The sequence below is a fragment of the Phasianus colchicus genome, chromosome 4, assembly GCF_987193195.1.
Source record: "Phasianus colchicus chromosome 4, bPhaCol1.hap1.1, whole genome shotgun sequence".
Taxonomy (NCBI): domain Eukaryota; kingdom Metazoa; phylum Chordata; class Aves; order Galliformes; family Phasianidae; genus Phasianus; species Phasianus colchicus.
The window spans coordinates 46,366,620-46,392,762 of NC_143439.1; the positions used below are offsets into that span (position 1 = coordinate 46,366,620).

At 38.5% G+C, this 26,143-nt stretch overlaps 2 protein-coding genes across 8 annotated transcripts in view; both read right to left on the reverse strand.

Annotated features, from left to right (window-relative positions):
- CRACD (capping protein inhibiting regulator of actin dynamics) overlaps positions 1 to 7,281 on the reverse strand; it is a 110,190-nt gene extending 102,909 nt beyond the window's left edge. For 2 of the 4 annotated variants that reach the window (XM_031588613.2, XM_090139405.1), the window contains exon 1: positions 7,057 to 7,281. The gene's annotated coding sequence lies outside the window, so the exon portion shown is untranslated. Of the gene's footprint in view, positions 1 to 6,699; positions 6,855 to 7,056 lie in introns of those variants that run through there. The other 2 variants (XM_090139407.1, XM_090139406.1) reach the window with 1 other exon arrangement.
- Positions 7,282 to 11,271: 3,990 nt separating this feature from the next.
- CEP135 (centrosomal protein 135) overlaps positions 11,272 to 26,143 on the reverse strand; it is a 33,084-nt gene continuing 18,212 nt past the window's right edge. For 2 of the 4 annotated variants that reach the window (XM_090139419.1, XM_031588610.2), the window contains 9 exons: positions 25,826 to 25,994; positions 23,679 to 23,789; positions 21,732 to 21,917; positions 20,614 to 20,823; positions 19,777 to 19,979; positions 15,973 to 16,077; positions 15,431 to 15,577; positions 12,603 to 12,666; positions 11,272 to 11,406 (listed from right to left, as the gene is read on the reverse strand). In XM_090139419.1, coding sequence (XP_089995545.1) covers positions 11,380 to 11,406; positions 12,603 to 12,666; positions 15,431 to 15,577; positions 15,973 to 16,077; positions 19,777 to 19,979; positions 20,614 to 20,823; positions 21,732 to 21,917; positions 23,679 to 23,789; positions 25,826 to 25,994 — 1,222 coding nt within the window. In that variant the 3' untranslated portion in view covers positions 11,272 to 11,379. Of the gene's footprint in view, positions 11,407 to 12,602; positions 12,667 to 13,131; positions 13,718 to 15,430; positions 15,578 to 15,972; positions 16,078 to 16,098; positions 19,308 to 19,776; positions 19,980 to 20,613; positions 20,824 to 21,731; positions 21,918 to 23,678; positions 23,790 to 25,825; positions 25,995 to 26,143 lie in introns of those variants that run through there. The other 2 variants (XM_031588612.2, XM_090139420.1) reach the window with 2 other exon arrangements.

Genomic DNA, 26,143 nt, shown 5'->3' on the forward strand with positions numbered 1-26,143 from the left:
TCTCAAAACAGAGAAACTACAACTTGAAAATAAGTAGTCTGCAGATAACTGTGCAGAACAGGACCCAGCCACAGTCACCATTCAGTCTGACAAACCAAAACATTCAACTTCCCTTGGAATTACTAATGAACCTTCACCACCTCTTTTGCTCCTTTTGACAACATAAAATAGCTCCACAAAAAACATTTAGGTGGTGAAAAAAATACATTTAAATAACTTCTCTGGTCTGTAGCCTCTAGTTGGAAGGGCTGCAGAGGAATGCCTTTAACATATCACAGCACTGAGGTGCTCCAAAGGTTACCTACTTTTTGTTTTTCAGCTGTACTGGTAGATATGACAAAATCTACTACCTTATCTCCACAAACCTCATCTCACTATCACCTTTTGACCATTGGCGGTACACCAGTGCTGCTCCTCCTGCATCCACGGCACTCTGTAACCTAAACCAGGGAACCAGTAGGCCCTCCATCCCATCTCAGGAAACACAATCACCTGAAGCACAAAGTTTATTAAATATCAGGTGCTGGTATCAGGATACAGAACCTAGTAATTTGTGATAGTGTACAGCAGGCTGTGTGGGCACTTGAAAGACTAATTGCCAGAACAAAAATACAGCAGAGTTGCTTAGTACAATCCACCCTTACACTGGCAGCAGGGAGAGATGGAACAGGGTGGTTAGAAATAATACCAAATCCCCATGTACAAGATGAGCATGCCATTCACTCCTCCAAACACAAGCAGCAATGAGTGCCAAAGCTTCTGAGTGCATCATCACAGTCCCCAGACAGGCCAACATAGGCTACTGCTGAGTATCTGCAGGCTTGGAACAGGATTTTTGAAAGAAAAGGAAAAAAATCATCACATTTTTTCTTTCTTAGCAACTTCTGATGCGCTGACAGCTTTGTGAAAGCTGATAAAATGATTTCTTCTGAAGAAAGGTATGAAAATGTGCCTTATTTGCCACTAGAAGCAGAAATAGGAAACTTTTTTGAAGGCTTTTTTTTTTTTTTGATCTTCTTGTCATAAGGGGCTGCTCCGTTTCATGTCATTTGCAGGGCAAATTAATAACTAATGCTTCACATTAAGCTAGGTGAGAATTAGAGTCTGGTCTTTATCTACATCACTATCCCTGTTACTCGCAAAGTTTAAAAAAGAAAAAGAAGCAAAAAAAAAAAAAACCCTTACACACAAATGTTTGAAAGAGTCAGAATCACAATAGCAAATCTTAATTAGTTTTAGTGCCTTTAGCTAAGCTTATCATTCAAGTGAATGAAAATGCTTTAATTAAGCCACCTTCTAACTCAGTTTCTTCAGATGTCTTCCTGCTTCTGCAGTAAACGACGCAAATGCCAGAGACCACAGCTTCTGTCTGCACACAGCTCCAGTTCCCATTGAGAACATGCACACAGACACACAGGATGGCTGAGGTTGGCAGAGCCCACTGAGTCCATCTGGTCCCACCCTCGCTCCAGCAGGGACACCCAGAACAGGTGCTCAGAGCCACACGCAGGCGGTTTCTGAAGATCTCAAAGGAAGAGACTCCACAGCCTCTGGGCAGCCTGTGCCAGTGCTCCATGACTCACACAGTAAAGTTGTTTTCCCTCATATTCTGATGGAACCTATTGCGTTCCAGTTTATTGCCCCTGCCTCCTATCTTGTTTCTGGGCAGATCCACCCTGTGCACCCATTAGAACTTGATTTAGGTGGGTAAAACAAAAATCAGTAACATCAGTAAAGTATCTATTTTGATACATAAAAAGAGTCAAAATCTTTATGAGGAAACTTGCACTTTCTTTTATTCCATGCCAAGTTCTTGTCATCTGCCCCAAAGCCCAAGTTCCCCTTCCCTTTCTTCATGTCTTGTGTTTGTGTATTATCCTACTCATCACACAGTCCTTTGTCTTGTGAAATTTGTACCAATGCTCTCCAATTCCTGTCACTTTCCCTTTGCTACCCAGATCTCAGGTTAGGTTCCTCCCAAAGCATTCAGTCCTTCACACTTTCTTCTTTCATAGAAGGCACCTCAACTGGTGCCTGGGCAAAAAGGAGTGGATGTGAGATTTGGCTCTAAAAGAGAGATTATAAGTTTGGTCATCTCTGCTCACACACCAGCTCTCTTTGGAGAACATTGCATACAGCCAATCTGTTCAGTAACAGCATTTGTGAGGGGACAAGTCACATTGTGGTCAACACCAGGAAGAAAAGTGTTGAGGTCACCTCTAGGCCTGTGAAACCCTAAAGCGTAATCTATCCCACTACTCTTCTCCTGAAAGAATCAAATACATTTACACTGTTCCTAACCAACATTCCAACAGTTCACAATTCTAAAATCCTCAGAACCCCAATCCAGTGACCAATCCCTTTGCTCAATTTCACGAATGCTGAACCTGTTACATATCACCTGAGCCAGCACAGGTGTGAAAAATACTACTTCACAGCAGCTCTGTGACATTTGAAGGTTATCATGTTGTGCTCACCCTGCCACTCTTCTTTGCTTGGAGCTGAAACAATGCCAATTTCTTTCAACCTTCAAAGCCCACGTTTTCTAAGCCACCTATTGTTTTAATTCCTCTCCTCCGGATTCTCTCCAATGTGTCTGATCTTTCTTGAAATGTTCACTCCAATTGGATACAATGATATAGGTGAAAAGGATTATTGCAAGGCTGGAAGCATCACTTCTCACATCCTTCATGCAGGTCTACTATTTGCACATCACAATTCCAGGCTTGTCTTTACCGCAGTAGCGTGACTTTGTTTATTTAGCTCCACAGCTCATCACAAACCACAGATCTTCTGAAGAACTACCACCTAATCCCTGTTGATTACAACCACAGTGTCTCTGTCCTATCAAATCAGTTAGCTTCAATTCTGTATCTAGAATATTCACAGTCCCCCTCCAACTACATGCCAACTGCATACGCAGTAAGCACCACCAAAGTCACCAATACAAATGCTGTAGTGAGTGTTAATGAGAAACATGGAATGTCTCACTTTATTTGCTAAAGTTTTCACAGGTGAGTGTGAAAACTACAATATTCAGAGGACATAACACCAAAAATTTGTGCAGGATTTCTGAAGATGGTAAAAATGCAGACCTTTGAGAAGAGGTCACTACCTACAGCTCACACAGTTAAGATCTGTGAAAGTTTCACAGTAAACAAGCTTTATTAGAGGGGAGATAGTTTATTTTTGTTAGCAGATGGTCCCACAACCAAGCTATATCACCTGTACATCAAAATACACTCACAGATTTACAAGGGTTTCAATCAGTATTTTTCTCTCTCTTCTACATTATGTCAAACTGCTCCACAGCTCACTTTGCATCTTCATTTTTCTAGTTTCACATGTGAATTTATTAAAGATCATAGGGAAAGACTGCATGTTACTTTGAACAAAATCAGCTTGCTATGAAGAGCCACACGAAAGTAGCCTGTACAGCTCAATTCATTTGCCACAGCAGCCTTGCCACCCATCACCAGGTTCATCAAGCCGCCCAGCTCTGACTGCTGGCTTTCAGAAAAAGCTGAGCAATGAAAAAACACATGCAAGCAGGTCAATAATGCATGTGCTGCATTTTGTCCATCTGAGCACTAAAGCACCAGGAAAGCTTTTACATGAAAATGACCTGAATAAATAGGTTTTCTGAAGGCAATACAGTTGAAGAAAATTAAGCTAGGTAGTTGTTATAACTAACACGATAGAGTTGACAATTTCAGAGATGCAAAGAGCTTGACTTTAATGATTTCACTCTGTAAGAGTTAGTTACCACAGCTGAAAGTGGTCAGCAGAGAGGTGATAATTACAATAGCTTAGCTACAACACCTGGTCCCGTGAGCTGAAATCAGCTGAGAGTATGTTCTTAAATGGGCTTCTTCGAGGTATGGAACTGGTATTTCTGTAATTTGGCAAGTGGCATCCACACAAAGGAGAATTTAAAATGGCTTTAAAAGTGCATGAACGTAGATCACACGTTTATCATCTAGCATTTGAATTATATTCATTTAACATGTATGGTACAACCGCAGTATAAGCCATATACCCAGAATAATACACAGCAAGATCCTTACATTTTTCTTCCCCTCAGACTTAATTAAACAAATCACCATGATTCAACCCATGTAACACACTGGCTCTTGAATATTATTAATTAAAATTGATACGTAGCAAGCCAGTTTTATTCCTCTGTAGGAAATCATAAATATAAATGCTGAAAGTAAACTAAGTGCAAACATCTTACGCTTCTGACAAAACGTATTTTTGTTTTTAAACAAAGAAATTGTGTAATATGCAAGGCAGAGAAGCAAGAGGAGTGCCTCCAGGAAGTGGTGTGAAACAATAAGCACAAGGTTGACACAGCAATCATTGTTTCTTAAAGACAGAACTCACAGGATCTCTGCAGAAACAAACACACTTCTTATCCAACTCTGACTGAACAGATAAAAAACAGAATTTGGCCTGTCCAGTGGTAGCACTAATGTGATTACAGTTCATGCTGCAACGTTATGTGGCATTCTATCACATTATGTGAAACCAACGAATTCTATTCTAACATGCATTTCAGACCACTTTATTAAATCCTGCTCAAACACGTACATCAATGAAGGCATCTATGTTCAGAGCAGTTCCATGTCTACACCACACTAAAGGCAGCTCCACACAACCACGCTGCCCTCAGGCTGCTGATGCCAAAGGAATTGACCGTACTTTTCTAAATGCCAGTGGTAGGCTTGTCTGTATTTGCTATAATTCTCTTATTTGAGCCTTTACAGAACAAAGGCTGCGCGCTGATTTTGTGTGAGGAAAAAAAATTCCTCCTAGCAATCTGTGTCAGCTATTTTCAAATATAAATCATTCAGAATCTGAAGAAAATTCTTGTCCTGGCTCATGAGAAAAAAGTCATGTTGAAGACATTTAAGCAGATGCTGTCTACATAAAAATTCCATGTAAAACAACAACAAAATATATTCATGCTCATGAACTGATCATCACATTTCACCCAATGCTTATTATGTCAGCAATTTCATATTTTAAAAGACCTTTCCTGACATCTACAGTCAGTACATACTGAAATAAGGTTGAGCACTGTTGCTCACAAGGATATATCAATTTTCAGTGACTGAAATAACTGGCAAAGCAATATTCAGAATGACTGTGTGGGTAAGCAGGAGAAAACCTCAGAAGTTCAGCATTCTCATTGCTGTTATCAGAACTGGGAAACTAGAAATGCAGCTTTTTACCATCTGCAATTAAAATGACATGTTACTGCCATGGTAACAATCACTTTTGAAATTAAACCTGTTCTATTTCAGTTTGCAGGATGTAGATGCTAAAAAAAATTAAAAAATAATAAAAAAAAATGTCAGCCCCACTACCACCTGCGTAACCCTCACAAGACCACAAACCAAAATCACCTGTAAGAAACAAATCAAAAATGAGCAAAGGTGATGCCTTATCACAGAACATTGCAGGACATTTCCTGGTTTGGACCGAGTGGGTCTGTCATCACTGTGCTCTTACAAATGACATTATATAGCTCATGAAATAAAAAAAAAAATTGTTGTTGCTCAACCAGTGTGAATCAACTCTAAAATGCAGGATTGTCCAAGTGGGTATTTGAAAAGACCCCTTAATTTGAGGAGGGGATGCCCTGAGATATGTTTTCCTATTGGAAGAGAAAGACCCAGTGGCAATTGGGAGCAATCTCTTTGCTACGTGCCACATTTATTAATAAAGATTTCTGAATAATTCTCATAATTATCATAAAACTTGGACATAAATAAATATACCAATCAATTTTGTGTAAAGTTTCAATAAACTCAGAGCATTCCATTCAGGATCATTGTTGGAATGAAATATCCCAACCCAAACACAACCTCCAGACCTACGGACCAATACCAGCCAGGGAAGAGCTGGTTTTATGAATACAATGAGTTCCTGACTTGGATTCAAACGGCACAGAGCACATTACAAGCAGAACTAGCAATTACTGCTGTGTTACGATATACTGATGGCTTTGTTACAGAGTCTCACCATGATGTGCCTACTGATTCATGCTCTGATCCAGACCCAACCATCGATGCATTATTTCGGCAATTAGAATCTTTTCAGCCTGCGTTACTCCACGTCAAATTAAAAAATCAGTTCTGACCCCAATGTATTGTCTTCAATCTGCCAAAACAGAGCACCTGCCACACACGGCTGCCATTGGGCAGCATAAAGGGCTCTGTTTCTAGGGAAAGAGCTCTTTCTCCCTGCACAACGGCTGCACGCTATTTGGGGATGGCACACAACGTTCGGGTGTGCAGCGGCTTTCAGTACCGCCCGGCAATACGGCGGCTGTCCGTGCCCCCCCAAACCCCCCCGGAGCAGCGGATCGCTTTCCGTGCCACCATTGTCGGAGCATTAATTTTTCAGGCGCACGGCTGTGGTTTCCAGGTCGCTGCCCACAGCCGGTACCGTACGCTCCTAGCGGGGCGGGTTACCCCGAAACGACAGAGCAGCAGAACTACGACCGGACCGCAACGGGAGAGATGCGGATTTGTCATTTACCGATGTTAACACCCCAGCCGCCGAGAAAGCGACGTACGTTAATGACATACAGAAGGAAAGACGCGCAGCTCGCCCTGCTCTCTCTAGAACGCACGTTTCCCAAGGGGAAGAGGACAGTTTCCCATGCAGAACAGCCCCACCCCGGCTCACCTGGGGAAGGGGCTCCCGGGGAGGGGCGGGGGCAGCCCGCAGCCCGCACGCCGCTCACACCCGACGAGCGCCGGGTTCGGTCGCCCACCGGAACGCGATGGCAGCGCCGTGACAAACGGCTCACGGCGCTCAGACAAAGCGGTGCCGCTCTGACAGGCGCCGGGTAAGACCGAGCCATCCTCCTGACGGGTTCTGCTTTTCAGCGGAGCCCAAAGCACGCGGACGCGCCGGGAAACGCTAACAAAGGGCGGCCGGGAGGGATGCGAGAGCCACGGAACGGCCGGCAGCGCCTCCCGAAACCCCTGCTCGCCTCCGTCCGTCGCACAAAGGCGGTCACGGCGGCAGGCAGCCACTTACCGACTCGCCGGCTGCGCCGGCTCGCCCCGCCGTGCCCCCGCCGCAGACACCGCCGCCGTCCCTCCGCCTTACGGGGCGCGGCGCCACGTGCCGCCTCCCAGCGCGATGCGACGCCGCACGCGCTCACGCGCCCGCCCACAGCAGCGGGCAGCCCGGCCGCAGGGCGCGAGCCGGCGTCAAGGCCCGGAGGCAGCGCCGATACCTGCCCGGCCCGGCCCGCCCTGCGAGGGGCGGCGGCGGGAGGAGCGCCGCCAGGCTGCACCGCACCGCCCAGCCCCGGGAGCCGCCCCAGGGCAGCGCGGCCGCGGGCGGGGAAGACGGGCTGTTCGGCGCCTTGTGCGGCGGAAAGGGAAAACGGGTGAGACCGGAGCTGCCTGAGCTGCGCCCGGGCTCAGGATGCTGATTTGTTCACGTCCCATAGCTAGACCCAAGTCTGAGCGCAGAGCTTGCCTGGCGTGACATGCAAACCATTGTCTAATCTCTTTTACCACGAAGTGTGAGGGAACTACAAAAAAATAACGCAAAAAACGCAGCTGTCAGCCCCAACACAACAATGCGGGAAAACAGCCTTCCCTCTCTTCTGCATCCTTACACCCATCCTTCTGTCGGGGTCCAACTCCTGCAGTTCAGCCATCAAGGCTGCGAGTCAGCAAGGTTTTACTACTGCTGGCATCCCAAGGAGCACGCGGCAAAACTGCTGCTGTGGATGCTGAGGGGAGGCTTCGTGGCAGCCCACAGTTCCACAAGGGAGTGGTCTCTACTTTCTGGTTACAGCAACACGGCCCGAGGGAACAGCATGGAGCTGCGTCAGGGAAAGGTTCTGCACCTACCAGAGGGTGGTGGGCATGGCCCCAGGCTGGAGTTCAGGGTATGTTTAGACCCTGCTCTCAGACATAGCGTTTGTGTGGTCGCATACAGAAACAGGGGGTGCACGTACTGCTTTAGAGCCGGTCTGTTCCTTAACTTTCTGGCCCAGGCAAAAGTGCCCCTTCTGCTCTTGTTGAAGAGAACAGGATCTGCTATCATTACATTAGCAATTACACATATATGTTTGTATCCAAAACACGTGGCTACACAAACCACCTCAATTATCAGAGCTGAATTTTGTAGCACTCCTTTGAGGGATTCAGGAGTTTTACTGTCCTGCTTTGCTGCCCTTGCAGAACTTAAACATTTTAGACAGTAGAGTCCAGAAATTCAGTGGTAGTTACTAGAACAGAGGTAAATTCAGCCTTCAGATCTATCAATTTGCTCAGTTATATGAGATTTTTGCTGATAAGGTCAGCGTTTGTGCTTTCATGGAAGAGAAGCTATAAGCTGAATTGAGATTTCCTTATTTCTTTCTTAAGAACAAGCTCTTTCTGCAAAGCGATTGCAGCTGTAAACCTCTCTGGCAAAGCGATGTTTGCAGAATCACATGGCTTTCTAAATAATTGTTTCACTGCGAGTTTAGTGGATGTATCAAGTTTCCATGGAATAACCGGATCTGCGGTGTGCTATGATCATGAGAAAAGACAGACGTCCACTAGATGGCACAAACACACCACAGAAAAGCAAAGGGCAGCTGTGATAGCGGAGTCTACGACTCTTCGAGTTAAATATTGATGCAAAGAAAATGAGTACAGGTAGACTGACTGCACATGCAGCTTTAGTCCAGTAACCCACATGTCAGATAAAACAATCTGATGTCAACATAAGTAAAATCTCAGTGCAAAACTTCCTTCAGAGCTTTGTTTACAAGTGGCAATAACCACACTGCCACTCGTTTCTGTTTGTATTGAAAAAAAAGAAATACACAACTGTATTGAAGCTAAGTAGAAAGAGCCACTGGCATCCACACTGATTTCCCACCCTCCCCCTTTATCATCATGCTGCTGTTGTTGATATAAACAAATAGTCTAATTCCTGCCCCATCACCTTGACACGATGGAGGCACCACTGGCAAGCCTGTGGTGGAGCAGCTCTGCTCAGACTATGCTCCCTCTGCACAGGAGAGGGAAATACAACGTGATCTATACTAAAAGTCACCATCTACCTCAGTTCAAATGTAGATTAATCTAATACTGAGGGAAAAAAAAAGCAATAGAAATTATTTTTATACTCATAATTTTTAAAAGTCAAAAATAACATGGAAAATAAAGCATGATTTCACCATATATCACAAGCACAGGACAATAGTCTGGAAGGGACTGCTGGAGATCATCCAAGTCCAACCACCTGCTAAAGCAGGCTCCCTACAGCAGGTTGCACAGGAAAGCTTCCAGGCAGGTTTTGAATATCTTCAGAGGAGACTTTGCAATCTCTGTAGGTAACATGCCCCTGTACTCTATCACCCTCAAAGTAAAAAAGGCTTTCTTTCTCACATTCATATGGAACTTTGTTCCAGTTTGTTTCCATTGCCCCTTGTCCTGTCACTAGGCACACAGCTAGATGACATCCAGGGAAAGGGCAAAGGTCAGTGGGCACAGGCTGGAAAGAACCTGGCACAATCCACCTTACACCCACCCTTTAGATATTTGAAAGCATTGATAAGATCCCCTCTCAGCCTCCCCCAAGCTGAACAGCCTCAGATCAGAGATGCTCCAAGCCCCTGCTCATCTTTGAACTAGGGAGCCGAGACACAGGACTGCAGATGTATCTTCACCAGGGCAGAATAGAGGTGGAAGATCACCTCTCTTGACCTTCTGGCCATGCTCTTTTTAATCCACTTCAAAATACGTTGGCCTTCTTGGCCACACAGATACACATGGCCAACCTGTTATTCACCAGAACACCCAGGTCCTTCCCTGCAGAGCTCCTCCCCTAACCTGTACTGATGCATGCAGTTATTCTTCCCCAGGTGTAGGACTTTACACTCGCTCTTGTTAAACCTCATAAGGTTCTCCACCCATCTTTCTAGCCTTCCTGGTCCTAATGGATGGTAGCACAGCCCTCTGATGCGTCAGCCACTCCTCCAAAACACAGATGGACAAACTAAACTAATCACACTGCTGTCAGGAAAATATCAGTCACCAAATCAGCTGCAGCTGTGAGCCTGCAGGAACAACTGAGGAGAGGGTTGGACTAGACAAAGGAGGTCCAGCTACAGCAAGCTGTCCAGGACTGCAGCCTGGCAGGTTTTGAATATCTCCATGGACAGGGAAACTCCACAACCTCACCCAGCAGCCTGATACACCATTTGACCACTCTCACAGAAGACAAAACAAAAACAACTGCATTGTTAGATTTAAATGGAGTTCCCTATATTTTCATTTGTGCCCACTGACTTCTGCCCTTTCCTTATCACTAAGACTGTCTCAACCCCATTTGGCATTTATATACACATTTCCTCCAAAGCATTTTCTTCCCCAGGCTGAACACCCCCAGCTCAGTCAGCCTCTCCTTATGTGAGAGATATTCCAGCTATTTCATCATTTTGGTGGTTCTTTGCTGGTGACACCAAGCCCTCTGAGGTACTGAGAGCCTTGCAGAGCCTCTCACTGCAGGAGGTAGTGACCTGGGGTAAGTCAAGACTGTTGCACCTTAGTGCCCCAGGCTTGATCCCAGCACTCCAGCTAGGGTCATACAGATTCATTTAAGAAATGGCATTTAAATAGGTCAGCCTTCCCACACACGCACCATTTTTGCACGAAGCATTTTACATGAAAAGATGGAAACCCTAAACTTAGCCCTCTTTAATTAGCATCACATAGAAATATCACTGTTTTCAGATTTGGGGTAAGAAAAAAATAGAAGAACTGCATTTTCAAATGAACTCTATAATTGCTCTTTAACATTGTTAATCTAAATTAAAGTTTAGGGACAACATTTGTAACACCATAATGTGATAGAAAGTACAGCAACAATAGCAAGGTGGCAAAGCCTTTGGCTGCAGCAAATGAGGACAAGCAGCAACTGTGGACACAGAAAAAAAGGAAAAAAATCTCTGCTTACCTTTAGAAGACGTCAGGGATCTCCAGCAAGATACCCTTACTTCCACTGCCAACCCTTAAATGAGGTCTGGGAAGGGGTGGATCCTGGCTCCACTCCTTCTGGTTACTCAGATGCACTGCTTGCACCTGAGCTCCCCTGGGTTGGCTCTGCCTTCCCACCAGCTGCTCAATCACTGTTTCAAGTCATGACTTAGCATTTCAGCTACAGTACAGCAGGACACAAAAAATTAAGCAGCACTCAAAAAAAAAAAAAAAAAAACAACACAGAAAGTTTAATCAAGCACTTCAAGTTTTAATAAGTTCATTAAAACTATCCTTTTATTCTCTCCACTTTTGATAATACACTTGCCTTGTAGAAAAAGCGGCCCCAATAATTACAGCCTCACCTTTATTATTCTTCTTTTTCCTCCATTCCCAACTGTAGAAAACAACAGAAAACAGATTAAGTAAGATTTAATGTCTGCCCTACTCTGCTTTCTACTAACCCGAGATGATGATTAAAACTTGTCATGAGGATGCCATGATTTTTTGGTCTTTCAGCAGTTGAGAACAGCACAGAAGATTCTTTGAATGAAGCCCAGCAGAGATTATCATATCCCTGATTTACATTTGATTTCTTTCATATATGACAGTCCACCGATTTAAATCTTCTACAAATTTTGGCTTGTTTTGTACTTTCAAATATAAAATATTTTATTTTAATGCAAAGTTGTTTAATTCTTTTCTTTTATTGTAGTTGCTTACAAAAATGTATTCAAAATAATAGCAGCAGAAGGTAAAATAATGTCTGAATATCAGCATTGTTTTTGTTTCAGAAAGCTGCACAGGCTTTAGTCACTGCAATGACACTAACTTTATTATACATGTTGTGCTCCATGATCCGCTAATTTTTACAGTTGACAGTCATGTAAGAAGGGTTATTAATGTGTTATGGCTAATAATAAAGACAAAGTATAAATTTCATGTGGGAATAAACATTTATCAATAAGATGGAACATTTGTCTTTTTAATTTAGATTCCAATTTGAAGGCTTTATATGCAAAATAAGGTGTTTAGAAGACACTGCTGAAAGAACTGAGAGCAGAAAATGAATTAGCATCAAAAAAAACTATTGACTTATTTACAAATGGTGATAAACCATAAGAGACAACAACCTCCCCTATTTCTGTAACTGGCAAATGAGAGATGTCAAAAGTAAAAAGTATGGATGCATACATTTTAAAATAAACAATTCCTTCCAGTGGCTCAGAAGCCTAATCTGATACGAGCATTTTCAGATATTCCTGAATGTGTTCCAAGTTGTTTTTAATTAGTAAAATATAATACACACACAAGACAAAATGCAATATGTAAAATTAAAATATATCAATTTAGCTTGCAATTAGCATTTATCTACAATGATATGAGACAATATTTCTAGTTAACTCAATAATCTGTATAATTTACAACTGTAACAATCATAATGCAAAATAGACAAATTCTAAAAGCAAAAAAAAAGTTTTTCTTGTTATTTAATAGGTTGTTTACTTATACTTTAGGAATGCTTTCAATATTAGCTGGTAATCACATTTTTTTTTAATTATTATTCAAAACATTAAGCAGTCATAGCCCCACCTGTTGGTTAATGGAAAGATGTGCAACAGTCAACTCCCCCCACTTCCAGTCCTCCGCATGACACCTGGAATACACACCATATCAACCTCCATTCCCATGCATTCTGGAGTAGAACAGTGATCTGATATACAATATCTTGCATAGATGGACATTAAGAGAATACCATAAGATTCTGATAGCACACCTCATAGTCTAAATTTGTCGCTCTTCTGCTAAATACACTAAATATTTTAAAGATTAGCTCTCTCTACTTTTATCTAATGAGTCATAATATAAAGAACCATGTCACCTCTCTAACAGCTTGAGCTGTGTGAAGGATTCCTGATGTTTTGCTCTTTGAAAAATACTTTTTTAATCTCCCAATACGATTTGGAAATCAGAATATACTTTTTTATTAGTTTTATAATATTTACCTCAATACCTTTTAAAATACCAGTTTTTACTTTTTATTTAATATTGGGATAATATTTAAATTGTACATAAACACTAACCAAAGGAGATGAGTAGTTACATGACAAAAACGATAAAGAACAACTGATATTCTTTATTAAGAAAAATGTTCAGTAAGCAAAATACATTCATAAAATATATAGACATTCTTCACAATGTTTGAAGTATTGAGAAAACACTTGTTAACAATCCAAACACATAGGTTATCATCATCAGTATAAAACATACACTGGCTCAGCACTTTTAAGGCAATCATGTATGTTATTCTCCTGTTAGCTCACAATAAAATAGACAAACTTCTGTAACCACGTAAGAGAAGCAACTAGAAATTAATTAATAATAGAAAACAAGAGATAATAGTATCATATACTCGTTTCTTTCATATAATTATATTATGATTGCAGAAGTCACAAAACCTAGCCAGACTTGATTCCAACCCCATCAAAACAACCCACAAAAAAATCCCAGACAGTTGGGAGGGCAGAATTTTGCAGAGTTGGTTACTTCACACGTTTTCAGAGATTTCACAAAAGTAATCACTGATTCGAAGAAAACAGAGGTAGAATACAAAGTCATCCTTCATAATTTTCAATAATAAGTCCTTATAACACAGAAATGTTATGTTTGAATGCTCAAGTACTGGTTACTCCTTGAAGCTCACGTTTCTAGGGGAGAGAAAAGAAATTTCAAAATAATGCTAGTACATTTTAATGAAAATTAATGAAAATTAAGATAAAGTAGTAGTACTGATTAGCCTCCTTGTGGTCTCTTCTGTTATTCCTAAATATTAGGATACTATCTAAAACTCTCTATTCACTTCATTGACTTATTGCTCAAGTACTTAACAAAGTAAATTTGAGCTGAGGAGGAAGACAAATTCTTGAGAGGATTAAATCAGATCACAGAAATACAGTTACAGAAAAATGTAATTACAGCATACACTTTACTGTATTAAGTTCCTAGGAAGGAATAAGTAGATAGACTGAAAGATGATGATAGATGTGCAGATTATTCTAATGTACTTATCCACAAATACATTTATAAGGTACGACAGTAAATTAGCTTGCATATGAATTAAAAAATACTTTCTTTCAAAACTCATACTTTGTGAAATTGGGATATTTGCTGATAGGATCTGATAATGAGTTCTCATAAGAACTAAGTAAGAAAAGTAGGATAAAATATTTCACTACATGGTATTCTTCAAGTATATCACCAGCCTACATTGCATTCTACTATAAAGCAAGAAAGAATAAGGACAATACTCTACTAATTAGGTTCATTCTAAGAAATATATTACTTAAGAACAATACAAAAATGATCCACAGACTACTAGGCAAAATGTTGATTTAATATGTAACAAGGTTTGCCTAATGACTCACCAGTGAAGCAAAATTTAAAAAAAGACAACTGCTGTGTTGTCCTCCTCATTAATATTTTATTTTTGTTTCTCAGTTTCACTGTCAAAAACTTGTAGAAGAAAAATTGCTGGCAATGTGGATCAGGCCACACTGACCTCAGTTCTCAGGAAACCTATGTTTTATTAACAAAAGCAAGCCTAAGGAGAGGACATATGTATTTACCAACATAAATAGTTTAAGCTCTTGTCAGTTTGGAATTCTGCTTCTCGGAGCTAGCAGACAGATAGTTACATTCATAAGCTTATTGCTTAATAGGCTGTTTACCAAAATAATCACTGCTTTTCTCTCCCTGTCTTTCCATTCTTCAGTGCAATGTATTACATAATATGGGAAAGACAGGACATGAAGTTGGTGAGACCTGTAACATGTAACAGACATCATCTAAAACAATACTCTATAAAAATGACAGTGAAAATGAAGAAACTGATCAAGACCTCCTTTTTTTTTTTGGACTCTGATGATCATGTTCTTAGATATTCATAGCCTTTAAGCACTAACAATGCAAAATACAGTAATAATTTTTATGCACTTTTAGATACTATTTTATCTAACATGTTGGGATCAAATTTGTTCTTGTTGGACTTTTTCCTACATAGTGTCTCTTGAATTTTATTTCTCATAATATGAACCATTTGTCATTTGGAGATAAATATTAACAGTAATAAATTGGCAATATATATTTGGATATAATTAATAACAGTAGTAAGCAGGCAATATATATTTGGGAGCTGTCAGCTGATGCCAGACCATTAACAAAAACAGGAATGGGAATCCATTACGTGGTCTTTGGAGAGCACTTTGCATCTACTGTTTCCAATCAATATTTTATAATAGGAGACAACAAAAGAAGAACTAAGCACCACCTAAAGTGTTGAAGAACTTCATATAATTAAAAAAGTATTATTTAGAAACCTTTTAACTTAGATGGAAACAAAGTGACAAAATCAAATCACTTACTTTTCAGCTGCTGCTTGATCAGCTGTCCTTACAACTGCATGATCTGGAGAACGTGAGGGAGATCTTAACGTAGAACTGAGAGGAGGTGAAGCACGTAATGACGACGTAGAGAGACCATGTCGACGCATTTCCTGAATTGCACGCTCTCTACCAACAGACAGCAATTTCAGTTATAAAAGACTTCACTACTGCAGGATGTCAGAGCAAAAAAATGTTTTATATTTTACTTTGGCGATTATCGCAATAGTTTGCAAAGAGTCTTCTTTTCTTGTAATTTTCTTCTCACATTTATGATAATGGATTTTTTTTTAATGCAATAGTAAATTCACAAAATGTAGGAAGGAAATCAGAAATCACATCTTTTTCTTTTTTAATTAAACAATTTTCAAGTTATTAGTTTAACATCAGATTATGAGAAAATTAGATTTTTCGTAACAACAGGAACACAATTTTCCATATAAACTGTGTTTTCATGTTAACAAAAGCAACAGTTTTAAAAATGAAAAGAGAAGTACCTCAACATGAAGAAAACAGCCTCTTACCTTTCAAATCTTTCAGTTGTTAGCTGTCTTTTTAAAACATCATAGTCAGTCTGCAGCTGCGCAACTTTACTTCGAAGTATGGAAACCTCTCTATTATGACTGCTTCTAAAAAAAACCATCAGAAGCAACGTTTTCTTTGAACACCGATAGATAGGAGCTCGGAGGAATTAGTGCAAGTCAACAAAACAAAAACAGAAATTCAACATGCTATTTCACACAGACCAAATCACAGAGACAGATTAGAAGTAGGGAAAGCCAAGCCAATTCAGTGGCATGTTTGTGGAAGAACCTAAGGTGAGAAAGATGTGAGAAGCTGGTAAGTCTCTCATTACATCTTTACTACAACACACTATATTCTTTTTCAGGCAAAGGTAAGCAGTGATGTTCTACAAAAGCAGACAAAATATTTACATTACTATTCTACTGATTTACTGTCTTCTGTTGCAATATTAAATCGTTTTTATGTGTACAGTGAAAAAGAAAAAAATAGTAGCCATTCACAAAAAGTACAAACGTAACTGATATGGCTGCAGTAAAAGTGTATCAGTCTAGAAGGGAACATAACTGAATAACATCTAAATAAAACTGGTATTAATACAAGCTCAGACCAGCAAAATCTGCATGTCTGCCAAGTACACTTCTGAGTTTGGGGTCAATTGTTTCAACTACGAGGATCAAAAAGAAAAGCAGCCCTGAAAATCTTAAGTGACGTAATTAAAAATGTTTCTCAGCAAATCACTGATCTGGACAATTCAATGGTTGGTTGCAAAATACTCCAAATTGCATTACAGAACAGAAAAAAAAAGTCGCTCCTTGAGTGTAAAAGGAGTCATCTAAACAGCTATATTATTCCATAATGTTTTCAAAGCCATTATGAAGCTGAGTGTTGAGAAGTCAGTTGTGGAAAGGGAAAGATGTAGTAGCTCATTGTGTAAGCACTGAACTGCAATCCTGAGAAAACAAGTTCCTTCCCTAGCTTATTATCAAGACTTCATGTCTGGGCACCCATTGGTCTCTGACTCCAGGGAGATGCAAAATAATCAAGAGATGGGAGCCCCCAGAAACGCAGAACATTTTTCCTTGTCTTCCATATTCATCAATAAAATTCCTATAGTAATTCTGATCTAGCATATTGCAAATAGTTGCAGAAGGCTTCTGATGGTATATTATTCAAAGTACTTCAGAAATTGGCATATATTTCCAGGATGAAGGTAAGAACTCAGAGCCCAAAATCATTATTGTAAGATAAAGAAAGAAAGCAGTTTTGCGAATTCTGAGGTTAGTACATGTAAATAACATTGAAACAAAATTAGAGATGATGAGTTAAGTCACTCAAAAATTAAGGAAGATTAAGAACAACAGAATTTTGGAACCCCTATGCACAGCAATCATCCTATAATAAAATTACATGGTGATTCAATATTTGTCATGTCGCATCTGGCCTTTCCACAGTGAATATCTCCAGCTAGCATCAAGTAATTTAGCTACTGAATATGCTGTTTATTTAGTACATGATGACTGCAGTCTCAGTAACTCATTTACCCCATTTTAAAAAAAGCATTTTGAGTAATACTCAAATTCACTCTTCACAGAGTTCAATATTATGGCAGTGAAGAGCTTCAAAGCTATACTTACTTTTGAGAATCCTTCTGAAGTCAGAGGCTGTATCAGTACTATTTTATAAACAGAGTGGAAGCACTGGCACAATAGCATCAAAAATGTAAATAATGTTCAAAAATATTGATGCACGACTTCTGCAACGTTTCAGTTCTAGCTGACAAGTTCACTGCATTTTTCACAAAACACAACTGCAACTCTCACATAGTTCAATCACAGTTGTGAGCATTTAAAGCTTCTGTCCTCTAGACTCCAAATACTACAAACTGAATAGCAGAAAATGGAAGCATATGCAACTAGTTCTTATACCTGAATACTAACCTGGCAAGATGAAGAACCTCCAGTATAAACAGAGTATTGACATTTGCAATAAAGAAGAAAGGAACCTTAAAATGCATTCAGAAGAAATCTTTTGTAAGAAATACTGTGAAGCGATTGAAATAAAGCTTTGTATGTTTTGCATGCAAGAAGCTAAATTTATGTTAAATGAAAACCTCATTCTTTCCTTGTTTTGTAATTTCCATGTTTTATTTCACAGTGAGGACATTCCATTAGTTTATATTCTTTGTAAGTGATTAAAATTCTTTTTTTCTCAAGTAAACAAAATTCAGCAAATCTAAAACGTGAAGCAATGAGATGCACAGAAGTGATCAATACAATCTTCCTCCATACCTTCACTGAGATCACCGTTATTTGAAGTATGGCATCAATTGTCAGTAGTAAGCCTTTACACACATCAATCCAAAGTGATTTTCTTGCACATTTGTGTCATCACAGATAGCTTTTGACAATTCAGGTATGTTATATTCTACTACTTATAACAGAGAAGCATTATCTGTCCTTTTACTTTCTGCATGTTTTCCTTCTCAACCTACTGAATGTTTATTAACTGGGTCTATTAGTTCTTTTATTCTCTTCTGAAATTTAGTTTGACTTCTGGCTTCATCTTCATCTACACTCAGCCGTTATTTCACCACCTTGCTATTCAGTGCAAAATTACCACTACAATCCCTGGCTAATCTATCCCCACAAGAATAAATGGTGTTACCACGTCATGATGAGACCTAAAATGAAAACTTCAAAACTTAATTTACTGAAATTTTACATCAAGAGTGATAATGAAAGCACTGTCCACATTCAGTGTAGGTATTGGTTTCAGTTCTTTTGGCTTTTGACTGTCTCCAAAGAGGGAGACTCCCCAGGCTCTCTGTGCAATCAGTATCAGTATTCAATCCATGGAACTGCAGCATTAACTCTTTAACTCCCAGTACTCTACATGATGTTATGGAATACTGACAACAAAAATCATAAAACCACAACACCGGCAGAGTCAAAAAGTGCTCATTTAGAAGGAATCTTGTGTTCCCACTGGTGTTCATTGCCCATTGTCCCTGTCACTGGGCACCACAGAACAGACACTGGCTCTGTCTTGCCTCCTGTTCAGTTATTTACATACACTGATAAGATCCTCTCCAGAGCCTTCTGTTCTCCAAGATAAGCAGCCTGAGCTCTCTCAGCCTTTTCCTCATAGGAGAGATGCTCCAGTCCCTTAATCATCTTCATGGCCCTTCATTGGACTCAATCCATTAAGTCCATGTCACTCTTGTACTGGGGAAGCCAGAACTGGACACAGAGCTCCAGGTGGGGCCTCACCAGTGCTGAGTAGAGGGGAAGGACCACTTCCCTTGATCTCGGAGGAAAGGATTTTAGTGATTGCACTGAAAAGATGGGAGAGTTATATCAGACAAATAAATTTAAGGAAATGTATAACCTACCTGATTTTGACATGAAAAAAAGAGTCTGATGTGAGAAAGAATGATGACCAGCAGAGAAAGTAAAGCAAACATTTTGAAGTAAACACTGTGAATGGCGAGAGAAATTTCTGCTTATTCTCAAGACTGTGAAAACAAACTTAGCAAGATGTACCTTCCTTTTAGAGAAGGTTTATTTTAAAACTCTTATTTGAATTCACTGCTAGTGCTAAGCTGAATTCCACCAGATTTATTAATTAAAGCGATATGAAAGATCCAAAGAGAAATTTTTCACTAAACAATGCCACAATTGGCCAAAAGGTCTATCTGCAAAAATCCACTCAGCCACACTGAACATCAAGAATTTGACTATGACTGCCAGAATAAAGAAGAAGTCTCTTTGTAACCCACATAACACATATAAATTAAGACTTACAGTTTCCCCTCAGCAAGTGTTAGCTTGTCTTTCAGTAACTGAATTTCTGAGTCTTTTTCATGAGAAGTTAAATGGTTCTGAAATTCTTTATCTCTACTGGTAGCCAGCAATGTTTCAAGATTCTGAATTGTAAGTCTCTCACTGGATAACTGCTTTTTCAGCAACTCTGCTTCTGATTTAACATCTTCTAATTCACCTAGAACCTAGGGCACAAATTTTATTCATAATTAATACACTGGTTTACAAACACACACACACACACACACACACACACACACACACACACACACACAGCACTCTTTCCTGAAGAGCTGTAAAAAAAAAATCATTGGAAATTTCATAAAAGTGAAAAGGAAACTGAGCTCAAAAAACACAGTAAGGCAGAGAAATATTTTAAATTATACTTAATTAAGAAATTTTCAAATATCTGTTAAAAAGTTTTACTGGGAACTGGATTATTAAGTGGGTAGTGTAGGCATTTGCACAGGTACAAAAACAGTAGATATTATACTTGATTTTATTTATTTTATTTATTTTAGTTTCCTAATTTTTGCTGAAATTGTAGAATTGTTTGTTTTTGTCATTAATTTTATTAATATAAAGAAATTTTGTGGGGATGAGACCTAGAGTTCTCAAGGTCTTGAATAATCCAGTAGGAGAAAGCCTAATATAATCACTAAGTAAAAACACTGATTTGTGCAATAACCAGAAAAGCAACTGATGTAAATTAACAGATTTTGCTCTCTGAAGCTTTTTCTTAAAAAACCATTAAAAACAAAAAAAATTAAAAGCAAAAGATATTTCATTATAAAAATTAAACTTGCTTTTGCTGCTTACCCTTTCATAATCCATGCTTTTAGACGCAAGCTGTCGAGATAAAAGGTCTTTGCTAGCTTCAAGTTTAACACAAAGTTCTCTCACAGAAGTCAGGTCAGCCAATACAGAGGACTTATCCTGATGTTCACGTTTAATGTCCTCTTCCAATTTAGACATATTTTTTGTAATGGAGGAGATCTGAGATTCATAAGCTTGATGTGCAATCATATGCTAAACAAAAACAAATACGGATACCTTTTCAGGAATATTAAGAGTTATCTCCCAATTAACAGATTTTTATTTAATACTTCCTCTAGCCTTCAAAAATTAACTTCCCTAAAAAATTAACTTTAGATTACATTATTTTTCTTTTCTTTTTCTAAATCACAGCTAAGAAAAACTGATAAATAGTCTCTGCATTTTTAAACCACCATCTCAAAGAATTATACATGTACTGAACAGAAGTGGAAGGAAGCTGGAATTCATAACAGAATTAAAAGTTTCAAACTTCAAAATACAATTAATTTCTTTAGTCACCTTACATTATTAAGTCTCTTATTCTGCTTTTGGCTAATTAAAAGCATGAAACAAAATATGGTCAGTCCAGAACTACTTATATAATCCAAAACTTCCTTGATCTCCATGAAGTTACTGTTTCTGGAATATAAACCTCATTATTTTAAAACCATTGCTTTAGGTTACCACACTTTGTAATCCTGATTCTGGAATTTAGACTACTACTTATTAAACACTATCAGATTTGCGCATTTAACCTAGCCACCAGTACTGCAAATACTTCATTCAAAGTTTTAGATAAAATCAAGAACTCAACTCATACAATACTCACGAAGACAGATCGAGATATTTTGAAGCAACTAAATAAAAGTTTATTACAGAGACAATAACAATGACCACCCTACAGAAGAGATCTTAAAATACATAATGAGAGTCTAATTTTGGGAAGCTAGGGGAGGGAGGTTAGAGAAGGAAAAAGTATCTGATGAGAATCAGTTGCTGTTTCAAAAGCTCACCATCCATAACTGAAGCAGTTATATATAAGAATTAATTTATGTTCAAGAATAGAAAAAGTATGTTGACACCTCACTTTCTTGACAGAATTGCACTATGTAGGTTATTACCTCTTGAATCTCTTTTTCCAGAAGTTCTACTCTCTCTCGAAGATGTCTCCGATCCGTATCTACAGAAAGGAGTTCAAGCCGTATTGAGCTGCTTTCCCCTTCAGCTTGATGAGCCTTGATTTCCCAGTCCTCAGCTTGTGTATGGAGCATTCGGAACTTCTCTAACAATTCTTGGTTTTCTTTTTCCTAGGCAAAGCAGCAAAACACTCTGCAATCATCAACATACCTTCAGAGAGCTTGGCCTTTTTTCACAGTTCTACTTTCTACTCACCGTAGAAAGTAGAAACATTCTCCATCATCTTACTCCTCTTATCTTTCAATTACTAAAGGGCATCATTCCTTTTACAAGACCAAATGACAAATAAATGCTGATGGCACTGTTTTATTAAATAGAAGTATTGACATTTAGCTGTTACTAATAAGTTTTAAGGCTCTCCAGTTAGGGGTTCTTTTGAACCTCTTTGTGTTGTCAAGGGTCACATTACAGATATGTACTCATCACATTAGTTTATCCATGAAATTCCATCAGAAGACCATTTTTGGCCCTTTTCCCTATCATACTCTTATTAATGTGCATATTACAGTAACACTTGAAAGACTGGTAACCTGTCTGGGCATAAGCAGCCTATAATGAAATTACAAAATTGCAAACTTTAATTTTGCCCAACTACAAATGTACATTATAAGACGATGCTTAACTTTTCTTCTTTATTTAGCCCCATTCCTTTTTTCTCCTGTTCATTCAGTGCACAGCAGGATGAGCATACTGCTAGTAGGAATCAGATTTATCTAGTGAGGAAAACCATTGTTTGTGAAATTCTTCTGTATTTCCAGCACAACTTGGAAGGTACAGACAAAAACAGGGGCATTTGGATTCAGAAACTCACAATCAAGCACCTGAAAACTATGCAGAAAAGTAAATTCTTGTTTCCGCAGACAACATTCACATGTTGTGACAAATCCCTGAAACTAAGCTTTCATAACTGGCAAATTAAGTTCTACTGTTTCTTGGTACGTGACTTGAATGACTGGATTCCCATTCACCACATTTGTAGTGGTGAATGGACATAATGACATATAGTTATAAACACTCTTATCTAAGCTACAAGAATTTTAAATTGAAGGTTCAAAGCTACTGACCTTTAGTTTTCCTCTATGCTTCAGTTTATACTTGTAAATTGTGTTTGAATTTACATTCATCTAGCCTATGCAAATTGAAGTCAGATCAAAACTCATTGTTTTATAGCCAATTTCACATTTATTTGCCAGTTCACGTTGTCTTGACTACTTATTCAGTATTGATTCATATAGAATCAGGAAAATTAGCCCTCTTATTTTAAATACTTATAAGATTGAGTTCACACACTTCACACTTTTGAATCAAAGTATGAGAATAAAATACATTTAGCAAGAGCACTGTTTTGTCAGGACAGCAAAAAGATTGAAATCTTATCAACCGTGGAGAAAACATTCCAATATGCTATTTTTACAATGTCTTACAGAAGAATTACACCTACAATTTCTCTTTTAACTGTTTTTTTCAAATATTAAAAACTATAATTCATGCTTGCTTGTTGTCTATAATCATAATACAGTAAAAGATATTTTACTTGTTGACTTGTTAAAACTTTCAAAACTCAAAAATTAAAACAACATTCAAATATTTGTTTGTCATTCACCAGTGTCATGGAGAACTGAAACATCAGTGAAATTCCACACCACAATTCAATCAAAGTTTTATACGAATTCACTACTAAAAAAGTATTGCAGATAAAGCAGGGAAAAAAAAAAAGAAAAAGAAGAAAAAGGAGGGGTAGTAAGTAAGGAGAGAAGAGGACACAAAATTCCACATTTCTTAATTAGTTTATAATATCCTAACAAAGTTATATTCTAAACCTAACGACGTTACCAAAAACAGCAATGTGTGCCTACAGATTGTATCTTTACCTTTGAAGCTATCAGACTCTCAAATCTGGAAACTTCAGTTATATAATTATGAACTCTTGTTTTCATTTCTTCCTTTTCACGTATTGCATCTTGAAGCTCAGAACTGACAGCCTAAAATGATTACATAAAGGCAAAATAGTTCATTACAGGTAATTTATCACTTTATATTACTGTATCAGACAATCAAAGTAAGTACGTATGCCCTAGTTGTTATTCTTAAACTGGGTATTTTTTTTAGAAATGGTTCATATGCACATTCTCTTGCATGGTGACATCCACCTCATGCATTTGGAACTGGGAGACTTTCAGTGAGCAGTAATCAATTAGTGCACAAAACTCATTATTCCTCAGCACTTTAAATGAGGGATTAACAAGACAGTGCATATTTCAACCTTTCCCAGCTGTGAATCCCAGACTCCGAGAATCCCAACTAAGAACAAATGGAGCAACGATGACTAGGAAGCGTGCATGTGGACATAAACTACATATGCTGTTTGTGTTCTTTGGAAGAATGAGCCTTACACAACAGTGGTTGCTTTAACTTCTGAATCCTGGGGGACATCTCAAGATGCAGAACCCACAGTGATGATGACAATCAAACACTGAACCTCTCAACCTCCTCTATTTCAGAGTTTTTATTTAACCTAAACCATCAACTTGAAGTAGTTCATCTTTCAACAAAATAAATTAGGATACTCTAAGAAAACAGGTAATCCCTCAAGACATTAAAGATTTCATTTCATCTTTAATTTTATAACTGATAGAAATTTAATCTATGTACTAGTAGCATGCACCTTACAAGGGAAGTGTTCAGTCATCAGCAACCGAAAGAAATTGTACGTCTCTCTGCTGGAAGATTGATCACAAATACACAGGAACTAACACTCTGAGTCCTCCAGGCAATCATAAACCACTTCCCACCTACTTTTTAGCCTAAAACTACTGACTGGCTAGCTGCTACCAAGCAGCTAGGACTCTGAACTACTAGAGGAAAGATTAAATTATTAAGGAAAAATTAAATAATATAAAAGTACATAACAAAAGATAAAGTTCTGCAAACAGTCAAATAAAGTACCTGAATGGAATCTCCACCAAAATAAATTAAAAAAAGAAATCCAACATACACACTGACATAAGAAATACATTCCCAAAAAAGCTGCAATATACAGCTAAATTCTAAGATACTACCTCACCAAGACACCTACCTTACCAAAGCAAAGACAATCCAATAAGAATGTTTTCTCCAGGCACCTCTGAATTCACCATCTAAAAACCTCACACTACTTTGACACAATGGAAAGGGAACCTCTACTATTTCTTATCAACTGTGCATCCTTATCCATTCCTGAAATCAGGAAACAAATTCAGACTATTCAAGACTGTCATATCATAAAATAAGTTTTCTTTAATCTAACTCATAACCTTTAAACTCTATTCTATTTTCTCCCCAGAATTAATCTTTCCCAATCAATCAGTAGAGCAGACCTCTTGTAGAGAAACACACACACACAAAAAAAAGGAAACTGACCTTGGCAGAACTGGACATTAAGCATCAGCCAATGCTTCTTTACAGCCACTATTATCAAGTTTCTTAGAAAATAAACATTAATATCTACATTCAAAACACCCTGATTTCAAAATGTGGCATAATTCACCAAATACATCCAATGCTTCATGAAGGTGATGGATAACCTAAATAATCACTATGCACTAGAATGTATTCTGACGAACTAACAACCACCTTCTTTTTTCCTCCCTATATATAATCTTTTAATAACTACCTATTATTCTTTTTTTTTTTAAGCAATAACTGGCAACTATGAAGCAATATAATCAAGTAGGAAAATTTCATTATAAGAAAAGCAATTATGTCCTCAATTTATTTTATTTAGACTTCTTTTTTAATTTGGGGAAGATTGACTAAACGGAAGGTTTGTGTATGTATCTCTTATTGTACTGACTATGCATTTACAAATTCCTGGCTTAATTGCTTTTGTATTTTCTGCCCAGTAACTGTTAGTCCACCAGCATTCAAGAAATGCCAACAATTAATTATAATAAATCAAACTCAAGATGCAGCAGTAGTCATGTACAATAAGCAAGCAATAAATAATTCAATACTTCAGCAGTACGTACTATCTTCATACCTGGTTTTCTCTGGTCATTGTAGCTAGATCATCTTGTAGTCGTCTATTTTCTTTCAGAGCTATTTCCTTTACTCTTCCTGTTTCTGCAATCTCCGTGTGGGATGCATCAAGTTGGCGACGCAAGCTAGATATCTCACGGTCTCTGCTGCTCAAGAGGTCCTTCAGCTGGCTATTGAGTGAGAGATTTTTGAAAATCTTATTTACGATGCCTCTACTCACACAATAGTGCGTACTGCTGAAAATTATCAAACATGGATTTTATATACACAGAAAGATTTTTGTAATGGTTTCCTTCTTTTCTTTGTAAATGGTACAATT